We start from the raw sequence: 27504 nt of genomic DNA, 5'->3' as shown, positions 1-27504 counted from the left end.
GACAGGACAGACAAGACAGACAGGACAGACAGGACAGACTGGACAGACGGACAGGACAGACAGGACAGACAGGACAGACAGGACAGACAGGACTGACAGGACAGACAGACAGGGAAAAAGAAAGACAGGACAGACAGGACAGACAAGACAGACAGGACAGACAGGACAGACAGGACAGACAGGACAGACAGGACAGACTGACAGGACAGACAGGACAGACGGACAGGACAGACAGGACTGACAGGACTGACAGGACAGACAGGACTGACAGAACAGACGGACAGGAAAGACAGGAAGAGAGACAGGACAGACAGGACAGAAAGACAGGGAGACAGAAAGACAGACAGGACAGACAGGAAGAGAGAAACAACAGACAGGACAGACAGACAGGGAGACAGGACAGACAGACAGGACAGACAAGACAGACAGGACAGACGGACAGGACAGACAGAACAGACAGGACAGACAGGACAGACAGGACTGACAGGACAGACAGACAGGAAAAAAGAAAGACAGGACAGACAGGACAGACAAGACAGACAGGACAGACGGACAGGACAGACAGGAAGAAAGACAGGACAGACAGGACAAACAGGAAGAGAGACAGACAGGACAGACAGACAGGAAAAAACAAAGACAGACAGGACAGACAGGACAGACAGACAGGAAAAAAGACAGACAGGACAGACAGGAAGACAGACAGGACAGACAGGAAGAGAGACAGACAGGACAGACAGGAAAAAAGAAAGACAGACAGGACAGACAGGAAGAAAGACAGGACAGACAGGACAGACAGGACAGACAGACAGGAAAAAAGAAAAAAAAGAAAGACAGGACTGACAGGACAGACAAGACAGACAGGACAGACAGGACAGACAGGACGGACAGGACAGACGGACAGGACAGACAAGACAGACAGGACAGACGGACAGGACAGACAGGAAGAGAGACAGGACAGACAGGACAGACAGACAGGGAGACAGAAAGACAGACAGGACAGACAAGACAGACAGGACAGACAGGACAGACAGGACAGACAGGACAGACAGACAGGACAGACAGGACTGACAGGACAGACAGACAGGAAAAAAGAAAGACAGGACAGACAGGACAGACAGGACAGACAAGACAGACAGGACAGACAGGACAGACAGGACTGACAGGACTGACAGGACTGACAGGACAGACAGACAGGAAAAAAGAAAGACAGGACAGACAAGACAGACAAGACAGACAGGACGGACAGGACAGACGGACAGGACAGACAGGAAGAGAGAAACAACAGACAGGACAGACAGACAGGGAGACAGGACAGACAGACAAGACAGACAGGACAGACGGACAGGACAGACAGAACAGACAGGACAGACAGGACAGACAGGACTGACAGGACAGACAGACAGGAAAAAAGAAAGACAGGACAGACAGGACAGACAAGACAGACAGGACAGACGGACAGGACAGACAGGAAGAAAGACAGGACAGACAGGACAAACAGGAAGAGAGACAGACAGGACAGACAGACAGGAAAAAACAAAGACAGACAGGACAGACAGGACAGACAGACAGGAAAAAAGACAGACAGGACAGACAGGAAGACAGACAGGACAGACAGGAAGAGAGACAGACAGGACAGACAGGAAAAAAGAAAGACAGACAGGACAGACAGGAAGAAAGACAGGACAGACAGGACTGACAGGACAGACAGGACAGACAGGACTGACAGGACAGACAGGACTGACAGGACAGACAGACAGGGAGACAGAAAGACAGACAGGACAGACAAGACAGACAGGACAGACAGGACAGACTGGACAGACGGACAGGACAGACAGGACAGACAGGACAGACAGGACTGACAGGACAGACAGACAGGGAAAAAGAAAGACAGGACAGACAGGACAGACAAGACAGACAGGACAGACAGGACAGACAGGACAGACAGGACAGACAGGACAGACGGACAGGACAGACAGGACAGACGGACAGGACAGACAGGACTGACAGGACTGACAGGACTGACAGGACAGACAGGACTGACAGAACAGACGGACAGGAAAGACAAGACAGACAGGACAGACGGACAGGACAGACAGGAAGAGAGACAGGACAGACAGGACTGACAGGACTGACAGGACAGACAGGACTGACAGAACAGACGGACAGGAAAGACAAGACAGACAGGACAGACGGACAGGACAGACAGGAAGAGAGACAGGACAGACAGGAAGAGAGACAGGACAGACAGGACAGAGAGGACAGACAGGACAGACAGGAAAGACAAGACAGACAGGACGGACAGGACAGACGGACAGGACAGACAAGACAGACAGGACAGACGGACAGGACAGACAGGAAGAGAGACAGGACAGACAGGACAGACAGACAGGGAGACAGAAAGACAGACAGGACAGACAAGACAGACAGGACAGACAGGACAGACAGGACAGACAGGACAGACAGGACAGACAGGACAGACAGGACAGACAGGACAGACAGGACAGACAGACAGGACAGACAGGACAGACAGGACTGACAGGACAGACAGACAGGAAAAAAGAAAGACAGGACAGACAGGACAGACAGGACAGACAAGACAGACAGGACAGACAGGACAGACAGGACTGACAGGACTGACAGGACAGACAGACAGGAAAAAAGAAAGACAGGACAGACAAGACAGACAGGACGGAAAGGACAGACGGACAGGACAGACAGGAAGAGAGAAACAACAGACAGGACAGACAGACAGGGAGACAGGACAGACAGACAGGACAGACAAGACAGACAGGACAGACGGACAGGACAGACAGAACAGACAGGACAGACAGGACAGACAGGACAGACAGGACTGACAGGACAGACAGACAGGAAAAAAGAAAGACAGGACAGACAGGACAGACAAGACAGACAGGACAGACGGACAGGACAGACAGGAAGAAAGACAGGACAGACAGGACAAACAGGAAGAGAGACAGACAGGACAGACAGACAGGAAAAAACAAAGACAGACAGGACAGACAGGACAGACAGACAGGAAAAAAGACAGACAGGACAGACAGGAAGACAGACAGGACAGACAGGAAGAGAGACAGACAGGACAGACAGGAAAAAAGAAAGACAGACAGGACAGACAGGAAGAAAGACAGGACAGACAGGACTGACAGGACAGACAGGACAGACAGGACTGACAGGACAGACAGGACTGACAGGACAGACAGACAGGGAGACAGAAAGACAGACAGGACAGACAAGACAGACAGGACAGACAGGACAGACAGGACAGACAGGACAGACGGACAGGACAGACAGGACAGACAGGACTGACAGGACAGACAGACAGGAAAAAAGAAAGACAGGACAGACAGGACAGACAAGACAGACAGGACAGACAGGACAGACGGACAGGACAGACAGGACAGACGGACAGGACAGACAGGACTGACAGGACAGACAGGACTGACAGGACAGACAGGAAAGACAAGACAGACAGGACGGACAGGACAGACGGACAGGACAGACGGACAGGACAGACAAGACAGACAGGACAGACAGGACAGACAGACAGGACAGACAGGACTGACAGGACAGACAGACAGGAAAAAAGAAAGACAGGACAGACAGGACAGACAAGACAGACAGGACAGACGGACAGGACAGACAGGAAGAGAGACAGGACAGACAGGACAGACAGACAGGGAGAAAGAAAGACAGACAGGACAGACAAGACAGACGAGACAGACAGGACAGACGGACAGGACAGACAGGACAGACAGGACTGACAGACAGGACAGACAGGACAGACGGACAGGACAGACAGGACTGACAGGACAGACAGGACAGACAAGACAGACAGGACGGACAGGACAGACGGACAGGACAGACAAGACGGACAGGACAGACGGACAGGACAGACAGGAAGAGAGACAGGACAGACAGGACTGACAGACAGGAAAAAAGAAAGACAGGACAGACAAGACAGACAGGACGGACAGGACAGACAAACAGGACAGACAAGACAGACAGGACAGACAGGACAGACAGGACAGACGGACAGGACAGACAGGACTGAAAGGACAGACAGACAGGAAAAAAGAAAGACAGGACAGACAAGACAGACAGGACAGACAGGACAGACAGGACAGACAGGACAGACAGGACAGACGGACAGGACAGACAGGACAGACAGGACTGACAGGACAGACAGGACTGACAGGACAGACAGGACTGACAGGACAGACAGGACTGACAGGACTGACAGGACTGACAGACAGGAAAAAAGAAAAAAAAGAAAGACAGGACAGACAGGACAGACAAGACAGACAGGACGGACAGTACAGACGGACAGGACAGACAAGACAGACAGGACAGACGGACAGGACAGACAGGAAGAGAGAAAGGACAGACAGGACAGACAGACAGGGAGACAGAAAGACAGACAGGACAGACAAGACAGACAGGACAGACAGGACAGACAGGACAGACGGACAGGACAGACAGAACAGACAGGACAGACAGGACAGACAGGACTGACAGGACAGACAGACAGGAAAAAAGAAAGACAGGACAGACAGGACAGACAAGACAGACAGGACAGACAGGACAGACGGACAGGACAGACAGGAAGAAAGACAGGACAGACAGGACAAACAGGAAGAGAGACAGACAGGACAGACAGACAGGAAAAAACAAAGACAGACAGGACAGACAGGACATACAGACAGGAAAAAAGACAGACAGGACAGACAGGAAGAAAGACAGGACAGACAGGACTGACAGGACAGACAGACAGGAAAAAAGAAAGACAGGACAGACAGGACAGACAGGACTGACAGGACAGACAGGACTGACAGGACAGACAGACAGGACAGACGGACAGGACAGACAGACAGGACAGACGGACAGGACAGACAGGAAGAGAGACAGGACAGACAGACAGGGAGAAAGAAAGACAGACAGGACAGACAAGACAGACAGGACAGACAAGACAGACAGGACAGACGGACAGGGCAGACAGGACAGACAGGACAGACAGGACTGACAGGACAGACAGACAGGGAAAAAGAAAGACAGGACAGACAGGACAGACAAGACAGACAGGACAGACAGGACAGACAGGACAGACAGGACAGACAGGACAGACGGACAGGACAGACAGGACTGACAGGACTGACAGGACAGACAGGACTGACAGAACAGACGGACAGGAAAGACAAGACAGACAGGACAGACGGACAGGACAGACAGGAAGAGAGACAGGACAGACAGGACAGACAGGACTGACAGGACAGACAGGAAAGACAAGACAGACAGGACGGACAGGACAGACGGACAGGACAGACAAGACAGACAGGACACACGGACAGGACAGACAGGAAGAGAGACAGGACAGACAGGACAGACAGACAGGGAGACAGAAAGACAGACAGGACAGACAAGACAGACAGGACAGACAGGACAGACGGACAGGACAGACAGAACAGACAGGACAGACAGGACTGACAGGACTGACAGGACAGACAGACAGGAAAAAAGAAAGACAGGACAGACAGGACAGACAAGACAGACAGGACAGACAGGACAGACGGACAGGACAGACAGGACAGACGGACAGGACAGAAAGACAGGACAAACAGGTTAAGACAAAGAAACAGTCTAAAACAAGACACTACATACAGGACAAGAAAAATACACAGGAATACAAGACGAGGACGAAGGGGACAAGGAGACAAGACAATAACAGTACAAACAAAAGACATAAGACAAAACAGGACAAGGACATTGGTCTCACATGGGCAGGGATGACCACTCCCCTGGGGTACTAAAGAACTTGCTACCCTGCTACCCATCCCTACAAGACAAGACAGCTGGGTTATGCAGAGAGAACAAGACAGACCAGAAAGGCAAATCCTACCCTAACAAGCCCGTAAAGACAGGACTTGGGTCTCACATATGGACATGAACTGTGACCCTGCTACCCCATCCCTTCATGGCAAGATAAATGTGATTGTACAGGTAAAAAACCAAATATAAAAAAGAGCCACAAAATACAACTTGGAAATGAGAGAATACGACCCTCAAAGACAACAGACACGAATAAGAGGAAGCATTAAGAAATGACAAACGTGAACTGACCACTCACCCGTTTCCCCCAGAAAGGCAAAGAACGACTGCTTTCAGACTCCTTGTGGTGCAACGGAATTCATTCTTGAACTGTTTACTGCATCGTTCAAAGTCCTGGTACAATTCTCTGATGTCTTTGGTTTCCTGGCTGGTGGAGAAGTCAGTAGAATGCAACTTCAAATCTGCCCGAAACGGGTTTTGAGGATTCCATTCGGTGAAACTGAAAGTGAAATATTGAGACTTGATGATGGGCAGATTCACAGCAATGTGGAAGTTGTGTTTAGTTACATAATCTGCAGGAACTGGGACTAACGGTTTTTACAGACAGATATAGAGGGTAGTGCAGAATTCCCAATTCTAATTTCAGACCTCATTTCCCCCATTTTTTTCCAATATTCTCATCGGAAAAAACATTGCATTCTGGTGACTTTGCTTTCTCAGCAGTTGCGTACAAATTGAAGTCTATCGTGGGAAGTCTGGAAAATTTCTGAGAATTGAAAGGAGTTCAATAGTATGGACGCCAGTAATTATTCCCTGCAGTGAATAATTGCCCATCAAAAGCAACTGATGTGAAGTTAGTTACTCGTTCCTCGTCTGACGTTCGACATTCAACGTTGAACAAGTAACTGTTCCATATTAGAACGTTGAATAAGTAACCGTTTGAGTATGGTGCGCCAAAGGGACAAAAAAGAAACGCACCGCGAACGTCCACTTCCATTCACATGTACGCAAATAACATTGTACGTGCCTTTTCACAAAAATGTACGTGTATAAACAAACAACTCTCTCCCTCAAAGGGAACCTTGGGAGTAGGGTTCTTCGGGGCCAACGGGTAACCGGTCAAAGAAGCCTGAGGTGTAGCCGATTGTATGTTTTGTTTTGGCACTGTAAATATTAGAAGAGAAATACAGGTTAATGTTATGTTCTCCCTGTTTTCACCCAACTCAACCCAACTCAAAAGAAATCAGTCAGACGCCCCAGCCATCAACGTTCTTTTTTGGGTGCCTTTCTTTACACTTTAGCGACCCCTTTGCCTGCATTTCAACCGGGCAAAGGCAGTTTTCCACGGTCAAAAGGGCTTTGAAGAAAGTCGTGTCTCTTCACTGGACTTTTTCGCTTGCAAACCAGAGTAGACGGGTGAATGCCTCACACTGCACTGAATTTCTCAAACCAAATTAAAATACCCCAACCCCATGCCCCGCCTGGAGATTACATTGAATACGATGTCATCCGTCTCTTCAATTGGGAGAGACTCCTTCCAACCCGGTGCGTGGGGTTCTTTGGCGTCAAAGAAGCCCTGAAATGAAGGCGCAGGGTTTTTACCCCAGTGGAATTATAAAAGCAAAATTAGAGGGTAATTATAAATAAACTTCCTTTTTTCATCCTACATGTGCTTTCCGAAATCACAAAAATACACATCAATCTCACGTTCAACTGTAAAGTTGTTTTGATGAAAGTGTTTCCCTGGACTTAAGCGACCGTGCTGCCGACATTTCATCTAGGGAAATTGCACATTTCGACTGTGAAAATGGGATGGACAACGTTTTGCCTCATTGGAGGATTTCCTTGTCTGGAAACTAGAGTGGAAAAAATAATGAATTACGCGAAACTTTTCTAAAATCGATGTAAAATACCTCATCCCCATGCCCCGCCCAGAGATTACAATGAATGTGATTTCATTGGTCTCTTCAATTGGGAGAGACTCCTTCCAACACGGGGCGTGGGGTTCTTTGGGGTCAAACAAGCCCTGGAATGAAGGCGCAGGGTTGTTTAATACTTCAGTGGACTTATTAGGGCCAAAACAGAGGTCATTAATGCAAACTTCCTGTTTTTGATCAAAGTCTTTCCCTGGACCTTCAGCTACCCCGTTGCCTACATTTCAACCATAGCAATTGCGGATTTTGACAGTGAAAAAGGGTCTGATAAACGTTTTGTTGCGTAGGAGGACTTCTTAGTCTGGAAACCAAAATGGAGAAAAGAATGAAGTACAGCAAACATTTCTAAAAACGATATAAAATAGCTCAACCCCATGCCCCGCCCAGGGATTACATTGAATACGATGTCATCCGTCTCTTCAATCGGGAGAGACTCCTTCCAACCCGGGGTGTGGGGTTCTTCGGCGTCAAACAACCCCTGAAATGAAGGCGCAGTACCCCAGTGGAATTATAAAAGCAAAATTATAGGGTATTTATAAGTAAACTTCCTGTTTTCATCGAACTACTTTCCGAAATCGAAAAAATACACATCAATCTCACGTCCAGCTCTAAACTTCTTTTGATCAAAGTGTTTCCCTGGACTGAAGCGACCCCGTTGCCTACATTTCAACCATGGCAACTGCGGATTTCCACTGTGAAAAAGGCATTGACAAACGTTTTGTCGCGTAGGAATATTTCTCTGGAAACCAAAATGGAGAAAAGAATGAAGTACAGCAAACATTTCTAAGATCGATATAAAATAGCTCAACCCCATGCCCCGCCCAGGGATTACATTGAATATGATGTCATCCGTCTCTTCAATCGGGAGAGACTCCTTCCAACCTGGGGCATGGGGTTCTTCGATGTCGAACAATCCCTGAAATGAAGGATTTGTCGTTTAATAGATAGAAGTAGAGGTTAATACTAAAAACAACCTTTTTTCATGAAACTATTTCACAGAATCGAAAACACACCAATCCCAAGACTGAGTATACTTTTTTACTGTGCTTATCTGCACATTAGTGACCCCGTTGCGTCCATTTCAACCAGGGTAAACCTAAGGCAGACATTCCCATAGTGAAAACAGCTGTGACGGAAGTCTTGTCTCGTCGGTGGACTTCTCCGCTTGGAAACTACAAGTACACAGTCCAGCGGCCAAGACCAAAATAATGGCAGAATATTTCACTTTGTGGAGAAATTGTGAAACTTGGCACACATGCAGGGGACCCCTATAGGATCATTTTTCCATAGGACCCAACTCTAAAATGCCCCCCGGTGGCCGTCATTGTTAATATCGTTATTTGGAACATCTGGTGTTGGCCAGATTGATTTGCAAGATGGCGGCAAGCCTTATATAAAATGCAACATTTCATATTTGTTTATTTTATGATAAATTAATCCACTTATTAATACATGTATCAACTTGTATATTTATGAAGTTCCAGTATCTTGTATGAAGGATGAGGCGTCAAGGACAAATTGGATATGTTGGTATTTTTTTGTATATATTAATTAGACTCCCGTAAGTTTCCAGTGCTGCCATCTTAAGCTTGTTCCACATGTTTCAGTTAAGACAAAATAATTTCATTCTTATTTCAATAATGCATAAAGGACAAGTTCAAGACCTACATGCAGACATGTTCAGCTTACATGTAACTAATAATGCATGATATTTGGCAGGTACATGTAAAGTGATGTTAAAAGCCTAAAGAAGCCATTCACATGATAGCTTAATGAATATGGAGCGCAAAGTGCACAGATAGCTAACTCGAGGTGCAGCTCAGACAGACAGATCATAAACTGGTATCAGGCTATTTGGGCTCTTCCACAAGGTGTGGCGTGGTGTAATAGGGCAATATTATGTCTGAGTCCTCTCTTACTGCTTGATATAATATCATCGTGAGCACATAGGTGCTTGTGCGAGCTCTACCTCTCATCACCGCTCTCGAAGCTATGACGGGAGGAAGAGCTCGCAGAGCTCAGGATTGCAAGTTGTTTTTTATATATTTTAGGTGTTGAAACAAACTGATGATGTCCAAGTCTTTCAAGTTAGTCCCATCTACGTCAACGGACGGTGCATCGGAAGGAGCAGAAAAACCTGACTTCAACTGGAGTATCTGTGTCCTTTGCCAAAGTGAAACACAAAATTCCATTGTCGTGCCAGGGAGGGGAAAGCGGTTTGCCAAAGGAATGAGATATTGTACATTGGCCCGAGAACTAAGTGACGCTAGAGATGCTGGCTTCAACCCACTCAAAATTGATTTTGATAGACTTGATGATGGACTTGGCATTGAACAAACACTTCGTGCACGTGAAGCTTGCTGGCATAAATTGTGTAGAAATGAATACAGTCAGCTGAAGTTCCATAGGTGGAGAAAACGTAGTGCTCCCTGTGACGATACGCCTGAAGCCTCTCCTCGCAAAACTCATCAGAGAATGAGTGCAGGTCAGAGTAAAACAGGCAAAAATAACATGTGCCTGTTCTGCGATGGTACTGATGGTGACCTCCATAATGCGTCAACGTTTGCAATTGACAATACAGTGCGACAATATGCAATTAAACTAAAGGACACAAATTTGCTCAGAAAACTTGCTGGTGGTGATCTGGTAGCGATAGAAGCAGAGTATCACAAAGCCTGTATGACTAAACTGTTTCACGATGCAAGGAATCTAGAGAAATGCCGTGATGAAACAGACATTTCATCATTTGATGGTATAGCATTGGCAGAACTTATAGCTCACATTAATGAAGCCAGTAGTTTGGAAGACACAGCTCCTGTCTTCCATCTAGCTGACCTCACTGAGACGTATCGCCAACGTCTGGTTGATCTTGGGATGGCTCCTGAGATTCAAGTCAATCAAAGGCGTTTAAAGGAGAGACTCCTTCTGAACTGTCCACATCTGACTGCAACAAGGCATGGTCGTGAAGTCATATTTGTAGTTGACCGCAACATTGGAGATGCGGTTATTAGAGCCTGCAACACGGATTCGGATTTCATGTGCTTGGCAAAAGCAGCAACAATAGTTCGCAGACAAATTTTTAAAAACTATTACACGTTCAACGCAAAATTAAGTCGGGATGAGCAAATGAAATCTGTGCCCAGCGTGTTGCTTGCCTTCGTTAGTATGCTACTTGAAGGACCTAACATTAAAGACCAAATAGATCGGACAAGGCTCCAGCGAAATGCTGGATTAACACTTGCTCAGTTACTTGTCTTCAACAGTGTTAAGCACGCCAGTCTCAAGAGTTGTACTGTTAGACACAACAGATCACGGGAAAAACCCTCTGCCAATTTATGTTGGCCTAAAGATGCATTCAGAGACCAGGAAGCGTGAACTTGTGGATCGGTTGCATACATTGGGGCTCAGCATTTCGTATGACCGCTTGCTGAGGATGTCTTCTGGTGTAGCAAACCGTCTTTGCACACAGTATGAAGAGGACGGTGTGGTCTGCCCACCGCAGCTTCGGAAGGGTGTATTCACCACAGGTCAAGCTGATAATATAGATCACAACCCAAGTTCAGTTTCGGCAAAAGATTCCTTTCACGGGACTGCTCATTCGCTTTGTCAGCATCCAGACGGAACTGATTCTGGCCAAACACGCTCGGATGCGTCTCTGTTTCAGGAAGAATCTAGTCGGACCAAGCATGTTCAACCGCTGCCAACACAGTACACTAGCACAAGCTCTTCATAATGATGCGTATGTTCCTGTATACTATGGTCCTGTTAGGCCACCTATAGATGAACCGTAGATACTGAAGGAGGACCGTAAGCTGGAGTATATGTGGCTGGAACACCGGATGAAGCTCTGCCTAAAGGAGACCCTGTGTGACACTGGTAATGCGTCTTGGGCAGCATTCCATACGTCACAGAAAGAGGAACCCCCAGCTACAAAGACGAATGTGTCGTTGCCATAGCGAAGCAGATCCAATGGCGGTTTCCCAACTTGTATGGCGAGGACAAGTATGTCATTATGCTAGGGGGATTGCATACAGAGATCGCTGCTTTCAGGACGATCGGAGATATTCTTGACGGAAGTGGATGGACAGACGCTCTGACTGCAGGCACCTGTGAAGGATTCCTTCACGCATCACGTGACCAAAACCCACAGGGCCCATCAGGTTACAGCTGCAGCTTTGTATCAGTTACAGCAGAAAGCCTACTTGAACTCCAAGGAGATGGAACAGAATGACAGTGGTCAGACCGAAGCAGATAGATTGACACAGTGGTGTGCTGAGAGATCAGAAATGTACCCACAGTTTTATTTTTGGCAGACAGTCTTAGATTTTGAACGGACTATTTTCCAGTTTGTGAGGTCCTTGCGAGTGTCCGATTTTGGCTTGTACATTGCATCGCAAGCCGAGTTAGTACCCTGGTTCTTCGCATTGGACCATCCAAATTATGCACGCTGGTTACCGGTTCATGTGAGAGATATGTCAACCTTGGAGGAGAGGTGTCCAGATGTCTTTTGCGAGTTCAAACGCGGGGCATTTACTGCCAAGACAAGCAGACCGTTCTCTGCCATTTCATTGGACCAGGCACACGAACAGATTAATGCCCTGGTTCAGGGTGACGGTGGAGCTGTTGGCCTAACTGAAAACCCTGGAGCACTTCGGAGATGGATAGTGGCTGGGCCCAAAATAGCGAGGCTAGTTGAAGAGTTTGAGGATGACTTGGACGAAGGTTGGACTGTCACGACCCCTGATCGCCACCATGAGCAGACAAAAAACGTCCAAGAGAAATTCGTTCAAGATGTACAGTCACTGGTGACCACAACTGAAGAGATGGGCAATCCATTTATGGAGGAGAGTATGGCTTGCTAAATCTCAATTCCAAAGCCATCATGCCAGAGGAAGTTGTACTTGCCACGAGGAGCGTTCATTCACTGGGGAAGGCAAAATATTACCAATTCATGGAAGAGCGTTTAAATTCCAATTCGAAGTCAATTGGAGACACCATTTCCCGCAACAATCTGGCCATGTTTAGCAAGCCTGGTGTGGAGAAGACCAAAGCAGCGGGGAGACTGATGGAGCTGAAGAATGACAGGGCTCTGTTTTCAAGGTTGTACATTGCCAGTCAAACTAGAGAAGGTAATGTTGATGAATTCTTTAGGCATGAGAACCAATCTACTCCACCGTCATTGGCAACTGGAGGTCAGATGCGCCAGGGTGACAAACATTACCTTTTGGACTGTATCGAAGGAAATGTGACAACCAGTCATGGTACGTCCTTGGTGATTGATGTTAAAGTCCTCGATGGACCTGCTGTAGTTCACTTTCTGGTTCCTGGAACCTGTGGTACCTTCGAGGAGTATGCCCAGGAGGTCTTCCTACCATATGTTGTCAAGGAACTGCATAGTGTCAGACGAATTGATATTGTATGGGATGTGTATCTGTCCGAAAGCTTGAAAAACGCAACAAGAGAGAAGAGGGGCTGTGGCACTAGGCGTCGGGTTTCATCCTCCACAAGAATTCCAGGCAACTGGCCAGGATTTCTTCGGAACAATGAAAACAAGCAGGAGTTGTTTCAGTTTCTTGCACAGAGATGTGTGGAGTATGAAACTGCAGGTGACAAGACAATCTACAGCACGGTGAACAATCAAGTTAATGTTAATGACATGGCCCAGCAAGGACACAAGAAAGTGATGATCCGCACTGTGGACACGGATGTGGTGGTCATAGCAGTTAGTATATTCAAGGAGATTGGCCTGAAGGAGCTTTGGGTCGCTTTCGGGACTGGTAAGAACTACAGACACATTGCAGTACACCAGATAGTCAGTAACATTGGGGCAGAGAAGTCACAGGCACTGGCATTTTTCCATGCATTTACAGGCTGCGACACAGTGTCTTCTTCTCAAACCGTGGGAAGAAATCTGCTTGGCAGGCATGGCAGGTATATCCTGAGGCTACAGAGGCCTTCCAGGCACTGTGTTGGCAGCACCTGACGTACTGAAGACAGTCATCGAAATTCTGGGGCGATTCGTTGTCCTAATGTATGACCGCACCAATGAACTTCATGGTGTAGATGAGGCAAGGCGCTATCTCTTCTCCAAGAAGTCCAGGGAGATCGAAAATATTCCTCCAATGGCAGCAGCTCTATTAGAACACACAAATAGAGCTGCATTCCAAGCAGGCCACATCTGGGGTCAATGCTTAGTTGCCAATCCAGCTGTTCCCTCACCAGGTGACTGGGGTTGGGAGAAGTGTGATGGACAATGGAAAGTTTTACGGACCATGCTTCCTGAGGCCACTAAAGCTTGTTACGAGCTGCTGAGCTGCAAGTGCAAGAAGACCTGCAAGGGGAACTGCAAGTGCTATGGGGCAAACCTCCAGTGCACTTCACTATGCGCTTGTGATGGACAGTGTTATGCGAATTGAGTTAACTGCGAGGTACAACAGTGCACGGCATTATGCCTTACAAACAAAAAAGGTGTGGCTATCTTGGATTTTAATATGGCAGATATCTGACAGCTATTCTTTCACTGGAATCCTTGATGGGGGTAGCCATTGGAATTGAGTTTCTATCTGTCTTAGATTCGAAGTTATAGACAATCAGGTTTACGGCGGCGGCCATCTTGGAATTCAATATGGCCAACACCAATGTTCAAAACAATTATTTTACTGGATTCCTTGACCCTGAAAATGGGGTATTAGCAACTGGAATTGCTTTTCAATATGCCTTAGTTTCGAAGTTATGGGCAACTAAGTTTAATACGGCGGCGATCTTGGAATCCAATATGGCCAACACCGGATGTGCAAAATAATGACTTGAGCGAATTCCTTGATCCTGAAAATGGGGGGTTAGACACTGAAATGGCATTTCTATCTGCCTTTGTTTAGAAGTTATAGGCATAAGTAGGACCAATATGACGTCCCTTTTTGAAATCCAGGGAAAGACTTTGATCAAAAGAAGTTTAGAGCTGGACGTGGGATTGATGTGTATTTCTTCGATTTCGGAAAGTAGTTCAATGAAAACGGGAAGTTTGTATTAATGAAATATACTTTCACTCTCATAGTTCCCCTGGGGTAAATACCCTGCGCCTTCATTTCAGGGGTTGTTTGACCCCGAAGAAACCCCATGCTCAAGGTTGGAAGGAGTCTCTCCCGATTGAGGAGACCAATGACATTTCATTAAATGTAATCCCTGGGCGGGGCATGGGGTTGAGCTATTTTATATCGATTTTAGAAATGTTTGCTGTACTTCATTGGTTTCCAGACTAAGAAATCCTCCTATGCGACAAAACGTTTATCACACCCTTTTTCACAGTCGAAATCTGCAACTGCCATGATTGAAATGTAGGCAACGGGGTCGTTTCAGTCCAGGGAAAGACTTTGATCAAAAAAAGTTTAGAGCTGGATGTGGGATTGATGTGTATTATTTCGATTTAGGGAAGTAGTTAAATGAAAACAGGATGTTTTTTATAATGACCCTCTAATTTCGCTCTCATAATTTCACTGGGGTAAAAACACCGCGCTTTCATTTCAGGGGTTGTTTGACCCCGAAGAACCCCATGCCCCAGGTTTTCAGGGTTCACCCCTCCCCCGATTGAAGAGACCAATGACATCGTATTCAATGTAATCCCTGGCCGGTATAAGGGATTTAGGTATTTTATATCGATTTTAGAAAAGTTTTGCGTAATTCATTATTTTTTCCACTCTAGTTTCCAGATGAAGAAATCCTCCAACGAGGCAAAACGTTAGTCAATCCCGTTTTCACAGTGGAAATCTGCAATTTCCCTGTGTGAAATGTAGGCAACACTGTGGATTTAGTCCAGGGAAAGACTTTGATCAAAAGAAGTTTAGAGCTGGATGTGGGATTGATGTGTATTTCTTCGATTTCGGAAAGTAGTTCAATGAAAACGGGAAGTTTGTATTAATGAAATATACTTTCCCTCTCATAATTCCACTGGGGTAAAAACCCTGCGCCTTCATTTCAGGTGCTTGAGTCTAGCACCCTCTCCAAAGGACAGCAAGAGTATCCTGACCGAGTCAACACTTACTGGTTCTTTTAATAACCACACATCTTCTAAGAGACTGAGTCCATGCTGTACCCGCAAGCCTATTGTACTGTACATCTCATGACTTCACCATGCAAAGCTTCAAATCAACATGTATTGGAAACAGTTTGTTTTTTGTTCCTGTTGCACTCCATTGCCGTTAAGGCGAGTGCACCCGGAATGTCAAACGGTTACTTATTCGACGTTCGAATATGGAACAGTTACTTGTTCAACATTGAATGTCGAACGTCAAACGAGGAACGAGGAACCAACTTCACACCGCCTTAAAGAGCAAAACATTTTAAGAAATGTTCAATTTTGAAGGGCAAAAACCTAGTCATTTACAAAGAAAACACTGAAATTTTAAGTTTCAGACCAGTCTCATATGGTTTATGCGCAGGGTGTCAGGTGGCTTCCGTCGATTCATCTGATTTCCTGACAGTCGCTGATTCATCTGATTCATGCGATTGCAACATTCTTGCAATGACTGAAATAATGAAAAGGTGGAGGCAGGATGCAAAATATTTTCCTCTATTACATAGTAAACATCCATAAAGCTACTTACCGATTAGCTTGAGCAGATTTACCATCCTGAAACGCGGAAATGTGGGCGGCAAAAGCTTGTCCTTCCTCCATGGTTGAAGCATGTCAGGAGAGAATGTGACGAGTGCTGATCCGTGCGATTCCAAGTAGCAGAAATGCGCGTCTTGGCCCCGCCCCTCGATCAAGTGTTCTGTAAACACCGCTCTCTGAAGATCGCAATAAGTAGGACAGGCTCGTGTACTACAGTACTCACATTGTAGTAGAATGCTGCGCCTCTCTCTATTTACACACAAAAAAATAAAAAATAAAAACACAGGCTCAATTCCCTGCAGTAATATCATCAGAAATAGGCCTACATCCAAATTTAACTTTGATGAACCGTGGCATTGACAGGAGGACTTGAGGAAATAAACAGAAGTATGGGGTAATTAACAGGTAAAACTTCACAGTTGCTGTGGTGGGGTCGCAGGTGACGACTCCTTTGATTTTTAAATCAATGTTTGTAGGTACACCAAATAATGCCAAAATATTATTGTTGGAGTTAAGGCCCCCGATAGCAATTTTTAGAAATTCTCAACATGCTCCCACTCTCTCAGTCTTTGTTTTACCATGTAAGTGATGAAAACAAACCTAGCATCATTACCGGTGATTTTAACCAGAATTTACTCAGCTTAGCCTCATTATTGCCTATGGTACGTTGCGCTCCCCTACATTCCAGTAGCCGGAGTGCAGCGTACCGTAGGCCATATTAATGGGGCTTTACTCTGTAGCAGTCAGATATGTTACCAGTCCCACCAACTTCAATCGTTGAAAGTATGTAGGCCTACATTATAAGAATATACTTGTAAATGTCCTTCAGAATTCCAAATGTCAATATTATTATTTAATTATATATAATTTTAAAGTCTCTGATCATTATTGAATCATTTATTGAATGCTAATCCCAATTCCCTATTCCTCTCTCATGTCACAGAAAATTCAAATATGTTCGTTTGAACGACCAGGTGTGAATTAGAACATATTTATTTCCTTCAAGGTGCATGGATATCTATGGGTATGGTTAGGTGTTATGTAAGGGTGTAGCTGGGTGAATGGTGTGTTCCACGGGTGTGTCATTCATGGTCAGACGCGGCACCAGGACAACATCCTAAAAAATCAGTCTTTAATGAAATATACTTTCACTCTCATAATTCCCCTGGGGTAAAAACCCTGCGCCTTCATTTCAGGGGTTGTTTGACCCCAAACAACCCCATGCTCAAGGTTGGAAGGAGTCTCTCCCGATTGAGGAGACCAATGACATCTCATTAAATGTAATCCCTGGGCGGGGCATGGGGTTGAGCTATTTTATACCGATTTTAGAAAGGTTTGTTGTACTTCATTCTTTTCTCCCTTTTGGTTTCCAGACTAAGAAATATTCCTACGCGACAAAACGTTTGTCAATCCCTTTTTCACAGTCGAAATCTGCCATTGCCATGGTTGAAATGTAGGCAACGGGATCGAAATGGCATTTCTATCTGCCTTTGTTTAGAAGTTATAGGCATAAGTAGGACCAATATGACGTCCATTTTGAAATCCAGGGAAAGACTTTGATCAAAAGAAGTTTAGAGCTGGACGTGAGATTGATGTGTATTATTTCGATTTAGGGAAGTACATGTAGTTAAATGAAAACAGGGTTTTTTTTATAATGACCCTCTAATTTCGCTCTCATAATTTCACTGGGGTAAAAACACCGCGCTTTCATTTCAGGGGTTGTTGGACCCTGAAGAACCCCATGCCCCAGGTTTTCAGGGGTTCACCCCCCCCCCGATTGAAAAGACCAATGACATCGTATTCAATGTAATCCCTGGCCGGTATAAGGGATTCAGGTATTTTATATTGATTTTAGAAAAGTTTCGCGTAATTCATTATTTTTTCCACTCTAGTTTCCAGATGAAGAAATCCTCCAATGAGGCAAAATGTTAGTAAATCCCGTTTTCACAGTGGAAATCTGCATTTTCCCTGTATGAAATGTAGGCAACACCATGGCCTTAGTCCAGGGAAAGACTTTGATCAAAAGAAGTTTAGAGCTGGACGTGGGGTTGATGTGTATTTCTTTGATTTCGGAAAGTAGTTCAATGAAAACGGGAAGTTTGTATTAATGAAATATACTTTCACTCTCTTAATTCCCCTGGGGTAAAAACCCTGCGCCTTCATTTCAGGGGTTGTTTGACCCCGAAGAAACCCCATGCTCAAGGTTGGAGGGAGTCTCTCCCGATTGAGGAGACCAATGACATCTCATTAAATGTAATCCCTGGGCGGGGCATGGGGTTGAGCTATTTTATACCGATTTTAGAAAGGTTTGTTGTACTTCATTCTTTTCTCCCTTTTGGTTTCCAGACTAAGAAATATTCCTACGCGACAAAACGTTTGTCAATCCCTTTTTCACAGTCGAAATCTGCCATTGCCATGGTTGAAATGTAGGCAACGGGATCGAAATGGCATTTCTATCTGCCTTTGTTTAGAAGTTATAGGCATAAGTAGGACCAATATGACGTCCATTTTGAAATCCAGGGAAAGACTTTGATCAAAAGAAGTTTAGAGCTGGACGTGAGATTGATGTGTATTATTTCGATTTAGGGAAGTACATGTAGTTAAATGAAAACAGGGTTTTTTTTATAATGACCCTCTAATTTCGCTCTCATAATTTCACTGGGGTAAAAACACCGCGCTTTCATTTCAGGGGTTGTTGGACCCTGAAGAACCCCATGCCCCAGGTTTTCAGGGGTTCACCCCCCCCCGATTGAAAAGACCAATGACATCGTATTCAATGTAATCCCTGGCCGGTATAAGGGATTCAGGTATTTTATATTGATTTTAGAAAAGTTTCGCGTAATTCATTATTTTTTCCACTCTAGTTTCCAGATGAAGAAATCCTCCAATGAGGCAAAATGTTAGTCAATCCCGTTTTCACAGTGGAAATCTGCAATTTCCCTGTATGAAATGTAGGCAACACCATGGCCTTAGTCCAGGGAAAGACTTTGATCAAAAGAAGTTTAGAGCTGGACGTGGGGTTGATGTGTATTTCTTTGATTTCGGAAAGTAGTTCAATGAAAACGGGAAGTTTGTATTAATGAAATATACTTTCACTCTCTTAATTCCCCTGGGGTAAAAACCCTGCGCCTTCATTTCAGGGGTTGTTTGACCCCGAAGAAACCCCATGCTCAAGGTTGGAGGGAGTCTCTCCCGATTGAGGAGACCAATGACATCTCATTAAATGTAATCCCTGGCCGGGGCATGGGGTTGAGCTATTTTATATCGATTTTAGAAATGTTTGCTGTACTTCATTGGTTTCCAGACTAAGAAATCCTCCTACGCGACAAATCGTTTATCGCACCCTTTTTCACAGTTGAAATCTGCAATTGCCATGATTGAAATGTAGGCAACGGGGTCGTTTCAGTCCAGGGAAAGACTTTGATCAAAAAAAGTTTAGAGCTGGATGTGGGATTGATGTGTATTATTTCGATTTAGGGAAGTAGTTAAATGAAAACAGGATGTTTTTTATAATGACCCTCTAATTTCGCTCTCATAATTTCACTGGGGTAAAAACACCGCGCTTTCATTTCAGGGGTTGTTTGACCCCGAAGAACCCCATGCCCCAGGTTTTCAGGGTTCACCCCTCCCCCGATTGAAGAGACCAATGACATCGTATTCAATGTAATCCCTGGCCGGTATAAGGGATTTAGGTATTTCATATCGATTTTAGAAAAGTTTCGCGTAATTCATTATTTTTTCCACTCTAGTTTCCAGATGAAGAAATCCTCCAACGAGGCAAAACGTTAGTCAATCCCGTTTTCACAGCGGAAATCTGCAATTTCCCTGTATGAAATGTAGGCAACACCGTGGCCTTAGTCCAGGGAAAGACTTTGATCAAAAGAAGTTTAGAGCTGGGCGTGGGATTGATGTGTATTTCTTCGATTTCGGAAAGTAGTTCAATGAAAACGGGAAGTTTGTATTAATGAAATATACTTTCACTCTCATAATTCCCCTGGGGTAAAAACCCTGCGCCTTCATTTCAGGGGTTGTTTGACCCCGAAGAAACCCCATGCTCAAGGTTGGAAGGAGTCTCTCCCGATTGAGGAGACCAATGACATCTCATTAAATGTAATCCCTGGGCGGGGCATGGGGTTGAGCTATTTTATATCGATTTTAGAAATGTTTGCTGTACTTCATTGGTTTCCAGACTAAGAAATCCTCCTACGCGACAAAACGTTTATCACACCCTTTTTCACAGTCGAAATCTGCAACTGCCATGATTGAAATGTAGGCAACGGGGTCGTTTCAGTCCAGGGAAAGACTTTGATCAAAAAAAGTTTAGAGCTGGATGTGGGATTGATGTGTATTATTTCGATTTAGGGAAGTAGTTAAATGAAAACAGGATGTTTTTATAATGACCCTCTAATTTCGCTCTCATAATTTCACTGGGGTAAAAACACCGCGCTTTCATTTCAGGGGTTGTTTGACCCCGAAGAACCCCATGCCCCAGGTTTTCAGGGTTCACCCCTCCCCCGATTGAAAAGACCAATGACATCGTATTCAATGTAATCCCTGGCCGGTATAAGGGATTTAGGTATTTTATATCGATTTTAGAAAAGTTTTGCGTAATTCATTATTTTTTCCACTCTAGTTTCCAGATGAAGAAATCCTCCAACAAGGCAAAATGTTAGTCAATCCCGTTTTCACAGTGGAAATCTGCAATTTCCCTGTGTGAAATGTAGGCAACACTGTGGCTTTAGTCCAGGGAAAGACTTTGATCAAAAGAAGTTTAGAGCTGGACGTGGGATTGATGTGTATTTCTTAGATTTCGGAAAGTAGTTCAATGAAAACGGGAAGTTTGTATTAATGAAATATACTTTCCCTCTCATAATTCCACTGGGGTAAAAATCCCGCGCCTTCATTTCAGGTGCTTGAGTCTAGCACCCTCTCCAAAGGACAGCAAGAGTATCCTGACCGAGTCAACACTTACTGGTTCTTTTAATAACCACACATCTTCTAAGAGACTGAGTCCATGCTGTACCCGCAAGCCTATTGTACTGTACATCTCATGACTTCACCATGCAAAGCTTCAAATCAACATGTATTGGAAACAGTTTGTGTTTTGTTCCTGTTGCACTCCATTGCCGTTAAGGTGAGTGCACCCGGAATGTCAAACGGTTACTTATTCGACGTTCGAATATGGAACAGTTACTTGTTCAACATTGAATGTCGAACGTCAAACGAGGAACCAACTTCACACCGCCTTAAAGAGCAAAACATTTTAAGAAATGTTCAATTTAGAAGGGCAAAAACCTAGTCATTTACAAAGAAAACACTGAAATTTTAAGTTTCAGACCAGTCTCATGTGGTTTATGCGCAGGGTGTCAGGTGGCTTCCGTCGATTCATCTGATTTCCTGACAGTCGCTGATTCATCTGATTCATGCGATTGCAACATTCTTGCAATGACTGAAATAATGAAAAGGTGGAGGCAGGATGCAAAATATTTTCCTCTATTACATAGTAAACATCCATAAAGCTACTTACCGATTAGCTTGAGCAGATTTACCATCCTGAAACGCGGAAATGTGGGCGGCAAAAGCTTGTCCTTCCTCCATGGTTGAAGCATGTCAGGAGAGAGCGTGACGAGTGCTGATCCGTGCGATTCCAAGTAGCAGAAATGCGCGTCTTGGCCCCGCCCCTCGATCAAGTGTTCTGTAAACACCGCCCTCTGAAGATCGCAATAAGTAGGACGGGCTCGTGTACTACAGTACTCACATTGTAGTAGAATGCAGCGCCTCTCTCTATTTACACACAAAAAAATAAAATATAAAAACACAGGCTCAATTCCCTGCAGTAATATCATCAGAAATAGGCCTACATCCAAATTTAACTTTGATGAACCGTGGCATTGACAGGAGGACTTGAGGAAATAAACAGAAGTACGGGGTAATTAACAGGTAAAACTTCACAGTTGCTGTGGTGGGGTCGCAGGTGACGACTCCTTTGATTTTTAAATCAAAGTTTGTAGGTACACCAAATAATGCCAAAATATTATTGTTGGAGTTAAGGCCCCCGATAGCTATTTTTAGAAATTCTCAACATGCTCCCACTCTCTCAGTCTTTGTTTTACCATGTAAGTGATGAAAACAAACCCAGTATCGTTACCGGTGATTTTAACCAGAATTTACTCAGCTTAGCCTCATTATTGCCTACGGTACGTTGCGCTCCCCTACATTCCGGTAGCCGGAGCGCAGCGTACCGTAGGCCATATTAATGGGGCTATACTCTGTAGCAGTCAGCCAAAACCAGGTGACAACAATTTTTAGACACTGTCTATTCTGTTTCTTTCCTGCCGTAAACCCATCAACCAACTAGAGTAAGAAAGACTTCTGCTACACTTATTGAAAACACTTTTTCCAAATTACTACCCCAACCAAAATCTGGTATTACATGTATAATCACTGATATACCAGATCATTTCCCTATATTTCCATCATCATTTCCATTTACACTAAACCGCTCTGATTCACAACATATGGGTATTGTCACTCGTGACTATTCACATAATAATCTTGTCAACCTTAAACACAAACTTTTCTAGTGACTGGACACCTTTTTGACGTGCAATGATGATGCCAATTCTGCCTTTATTAATTTTATGAATATTTTTCAAGCAAGTGTCAATAAACAGATTCCCATTATTCAGAATAAACCTAAGCAAGGAAATCAACCCCTAAATCCCTTTGGGTTACTCCCAGTTTATGTAAATGTATTAATCATAAGAATATGCTTTATCACAGATATGTTACCAGTCCCACCGACTTCAATCGTTGCAAGTATGTAGGCCTACATTATAAGAATATACTTGTAAATGTCCTTCAGAATTCCAAATGTCAATATTATTATTTAATTATATATAATTTTAAAGTCACTGATCATTATTGAATCATTTATTGAATGCTAATCCCAATTCCCTATTCCTCTCTTATGTCACAGAAAATTCATATATATTCGTTTGAACGACCAGGTGTGAATTAGAACATATTTATTTCCTTCACGGTGCATGGATTTCTATGGGTATGGTTAGGTGTTATGTAAGGGTGTAGCTGGGTGAATGGTGTGATCCACGGGTGTGTCATTCATGGTCAGTCGCGGCCGATGATGAGAGTGATGACAACAAGATCACGAGAGCAGAAAACCAGGCCGGGCGGAAAGTCAAGCAGAAGGAGATGGTGGCTTCCAGTCAAGCCAAAAGGTTCAAGGGGGATCAGCTTTTGGCCGGTTACGGCACTGGTGGTAGCAGTCATCTTTTTCGCCGAGCAAGCTCACTTTCACCATTCAACCAAAGTGCCACTCGATCCTACACAGGGAGAGGAGCCTGCTTCATATGCGGCAGTTTTAACCACTGGAAAGCCACTTGCCCAAAGTGCAGAGCTAGTGCAACCTCCGCCTCCAGTGCTTCACAATGAAGTTAAGTTGAATGATGTATGTATGCTTGAAAGTATAGATGGCCAGTTTCTTTACGTAGATAATTTTTGTGAATACGAAGAAAACAGGGAGTACTTCCTATTAAAGTAGCAGGCAGATTGGCAAACTATTTCTGTTTTTGGCCGAGCATTTTGGTACCAGATTTCATTCTCTACACTATAAAAATTGGTTACGTGATCCCATTTATTACGCAGCCGGCCAGAATGTTTTCACAAAATGATAAATCTGCTTTATCTCATGCAGAATTTGTACAGCAAGCCATTACGGAATTACTTCATCTCGGTACTGTAAAAAGATATAAAATCCACCTAAAGTAGTTAATCCACTCACGGTTTCAGAACAAAACAACGGTAAGAAGCACCTTATCTTGGATTTAAGGTTAGCCTTTAACGAACATCTTTGAAAGATTTCGGTTAAGTATGAAGATATGCGCACAGCGATGGTTTTCCTCAAAAAAAGGAGGCTATGTGTACAAGTTTGATCTCAAGTCAGGATATCATCATGTAGATATGTGCCAGGCACATAGAGAATACTTAGGATTTGCGTGGGTGTTCAACGGCTCTTTTGAATTTTTCAGATTCAAGCAGCTTCCATTCGGTCTCTCATCTGCTCCATGTATATTACGAAGTTACATGTAGTTAGGCCTCTTGTGAAGAAATGGAGAAGCGAGGATAAGTTCATTGTAGTTTTCTTGGATGACGGGCTCGGATTTGCTAATGCACATTCAGAGGCGTTAAAGCTTAGCTCCCAAGTAAAGGAAGATATTATAGCTTCGGGTTTTGTACCAAATGTGTAAAAAAGTATAGGGTTACCAGTTTCAAAGATTGAGTGGTTAGGATACGATATCGATCTTTCGGATGGTTATATATCGATCCCAGGGAGGCGGATTTCAGATATAGTTAACACAATAGATAGTATACTGTCCGGAAAACGATCGCCGGTTTGTATCAATGCACGAATGTTGGCCAGTATTGTAGGAAAAGTCATGTCAACCAGCCTATTTACAGGTAACATTGCCAGGGTTATGACCAAAGCTCTCCATGTGTGTATAGAATCCAGAAGTTCCTGGGCAGGGACAGTATCCCTATCTTTTGAAGCCATAGACGAGTTAAAATTCTTGAAGAAAAATGTCGAAGGTTTTGTTGTAGGGCCTTGTGCAGATTGCTCGAGGATTGTATTTTCAGATGCCAGTGGTTCAGGTTTCGGTGGTTATGTAGTTGACATGGCCAAGACAGTGTCTCACGGTTTGTGGAACAAGAATGAAGCTCAGAGTAGTACGTAGAGAGAGCTCAAAGCTGGTGAGTTAGCACTGAAGGCGTTGGCCCCCAAGCTGTCCTGGCGAAGGACTAAATGGTTTACCAATAACCAAGCAGTAGAGAAGATTGCAGTATGTGGTAATATGAAGAGCGAGTTACAAGAGTTGGCTTTGGCCATTTGCAAGACGTGTTTGGAATATAATATTCAGCTTGACATGGAGTGGGTCCCCTGTTCAGAGAATGAAAAGGCAGACAAACTCAGTTGAATTATAGACAATGATGATTGGAGCATTTCTGACGAAGTGTTCAAATATTTCGATGGTTTATGGGGACCTCATTCTATAGACAAAGTTACAGCGTTTGAATTCCAGATTTTGGAACCCGGGTACTGAAGCTATAGATGCTTGTACTCGAGATTGGAGTAACGAGAACAATTGGCTTGTTCCCCCAATATCATTAATTCCTCGAGTGCTACTGCACATGGCAGATACCAAGTCAGTTGGTACCTTGATATGTCCATGCTGGTACTCGGCACCTTTTTGGCCCCTGCTCTTTCCAGATGGTTATAATCCAACTAGAGCAGTGGAGGATATTTATGAAATGGCAACATATCCGGGATTGTTTATCCCAGGTAGAGGCGGTAGTGAAGAATTTATAAGGTTGAATTATTTGGTGTTAAAACACTCTTACGTACTTGATCCTTGCTAATAGCATTCAACTCTGAGCTCAAGCCAGGTTATATTCAGCAAAGGAATCTGGGATCGAAGGCAACCAGGGAGTAGTCTGGAGTTAGGGGAACTAGCATTACAACTCCCTGCAGTCATGTTAAATGCAAGGGCCAGCTCCATGGTGGGTGCTTATGCCAGAGCGCTTAGGAGATGGGTTGATTGGGCAACTAAGTATAGTAAGCCCTCAGTTCCAGCTAATCCGTTTCATTTTGCTCTTTATTTAGTTCATTTGAGTAAATTTCCGAAATCGCCTGCTCCCATCACCAAGGCAGTGGCAGCTATTTCTTGGGCTCACAAACTAGCTGGAGTAAATGATATTTCATCATCCCTAGTTTTGTTTACTGCCGAGGGTATTAAAAGGTCTCTTGCTAAACCAGTTATAAAAAAGGAGCCCATGTCTATAGACATCCTCAAGCAGATGGTCGACAAATATATCGGGCCTAATGGTCATAATGTGGCTAATTTATTGAATGTAAGAATGGTCACAGTGTGTTTAGTGGCATACGCTGTTTTTTTGCGTTTTAACAAGTTATCTCAAGTGAAGCTGGAGCATGTAGTTTTCACCTCAACTGGCTTGAAATTGTTTCTACTATCTAGGATAACCGACGTACAGAAGTTGTAGATCGGTACTTGTTGGCAACGCATTGTTGGCATTCGCCATATTGTCTGGTAGAAATGCTGAAATCTTATATTGCTGCTGCTGTCGTACAGCAGAGCAAGAGAACTGATTTTGGATGCCATTAAACCTTTTGTGGATGATGTTTCACATTTCGGAGTTCATAGCCTGCGGGCAGGAGGTGCCACTGTTGTGGCCGATGGTGGTATCCCCGATCGCTTATTTAAGCGACATGGTAGATGAAAATCGGAAAGTGCAAAAGACGGGTATGTTTATGATTCTGATAACAATTTGGGGTTATGATTTGTCAGTTATCACGGCTGTTGAAAGGTCGTCATGATTGGCTTAGATGTAAGAAATCTATGGTTTTCAATTAGTTCTTAAGTTACACTTGTCTTGCGGTTATAAGATGGATTTGAATTGATTTGTATCAATAAGATATTTTGTCTTATTCATCCTGGAGTTAACTACTTTGTATTGTATCTTGATCAGTCCTTATTCACTATTTGGCTCATGGAAGTGTGAAATATGAATTAACAAATGGAAGCTTTTTGAATGTTCCCTATTAACCCTAATTCCTTACACTATGTGCGGGTTGGATTATGATCTGGAAGATTGACGGTTGTTAGGATTGAAAGGGGATGCACAAAGCATAGTGGTGTCTGACACTAAGCTATACTGCATAAGTTCAGACCTACGCTTCTCATCCTTTAAAAAAAAAGAGAAGAGGGTGAGTTTTTTCCTAGCTGGCAGTATACCGGTTGCTTTGTTCGGATTTTTTTGCGGTTGGGAGTAGATTTATCGGAGTGGACTTGTAAGTTAGTTGAGATTGTGAGGTCCCACCGGCACCCAAATACACTGACAGAACCCATGAAGTGTGTTCAAGTTGTGATTTTGTATTAGATGTCAGAGTTTTCATAGAAAACTGGTTAGGGAAGAAATGAAGTTCTTGATATTGTCAGTAACTTACCTTACGAAATGAGTGCAGGTTTTGATCTGATTAATAGCTCATTAATCAAACAGGTGAACCATGCAATCTCTGTGCCC

General features: G+C 44.3%; 1 protein-coding gene across 2 annotated transcripts in view; it reads right to left on the bottom strand.

The window, feature by feature from the left end:
* Positions 1–22203, bottom strand: part of LOC147795561 (uncharacterized) — a 44105-nt gene extending 21902 nt beyond the window's left edge. Inside the window, exons 1-3 of one of the 2 annotated variants that reach the window (XM_087131635.1) lie at positions 21914–22203; positions 16379–16635; positions 6143–6343 (exon numbers count right to left, since the gene is read on the bottom strand). In XM_087131635.1, the coding sequence (XP_086987761.1) occupies positions 6143–6343; positions 16379–16449 (272 nt within the window). In that variant the 5' untranslated portion in view covers positions 16450–16635; positions 21914–22203. Of the gene's footprint in view, positions 1–6142; positions 6344–16378; positions 16640–21913 lie in introns of those variants that run through there. The other variant, XM_087131636.1, reaches the window with a different exon arrangement.
* Between the last annotated feature and the right edge of the window lie 5301 nt (positions 22204–27504).

The sequence above is a fragment of the Acanthaster planci genome, unplaced genomic scaffold (genome assembly GCF_054643075.1).
Source record: "Acanthaster planci isolate LZ-2023a unplaced genomic scaffold, COTS_SCS Contig4, whole genome shotgun sequence".
In the NCBI taxonomy this organism is placed as follows: domain Eukaryota; kingdom Metazoa; phylum Echinodermata; class Asteroidea; order Valvatida; family Acanthasteridae; genus Acanthaster; species Acanthaster planci.
Note: the sequence above shows the minus strand (reverse complement) of the source record. Positions and strands in the feature narration are given on the sequence as shown.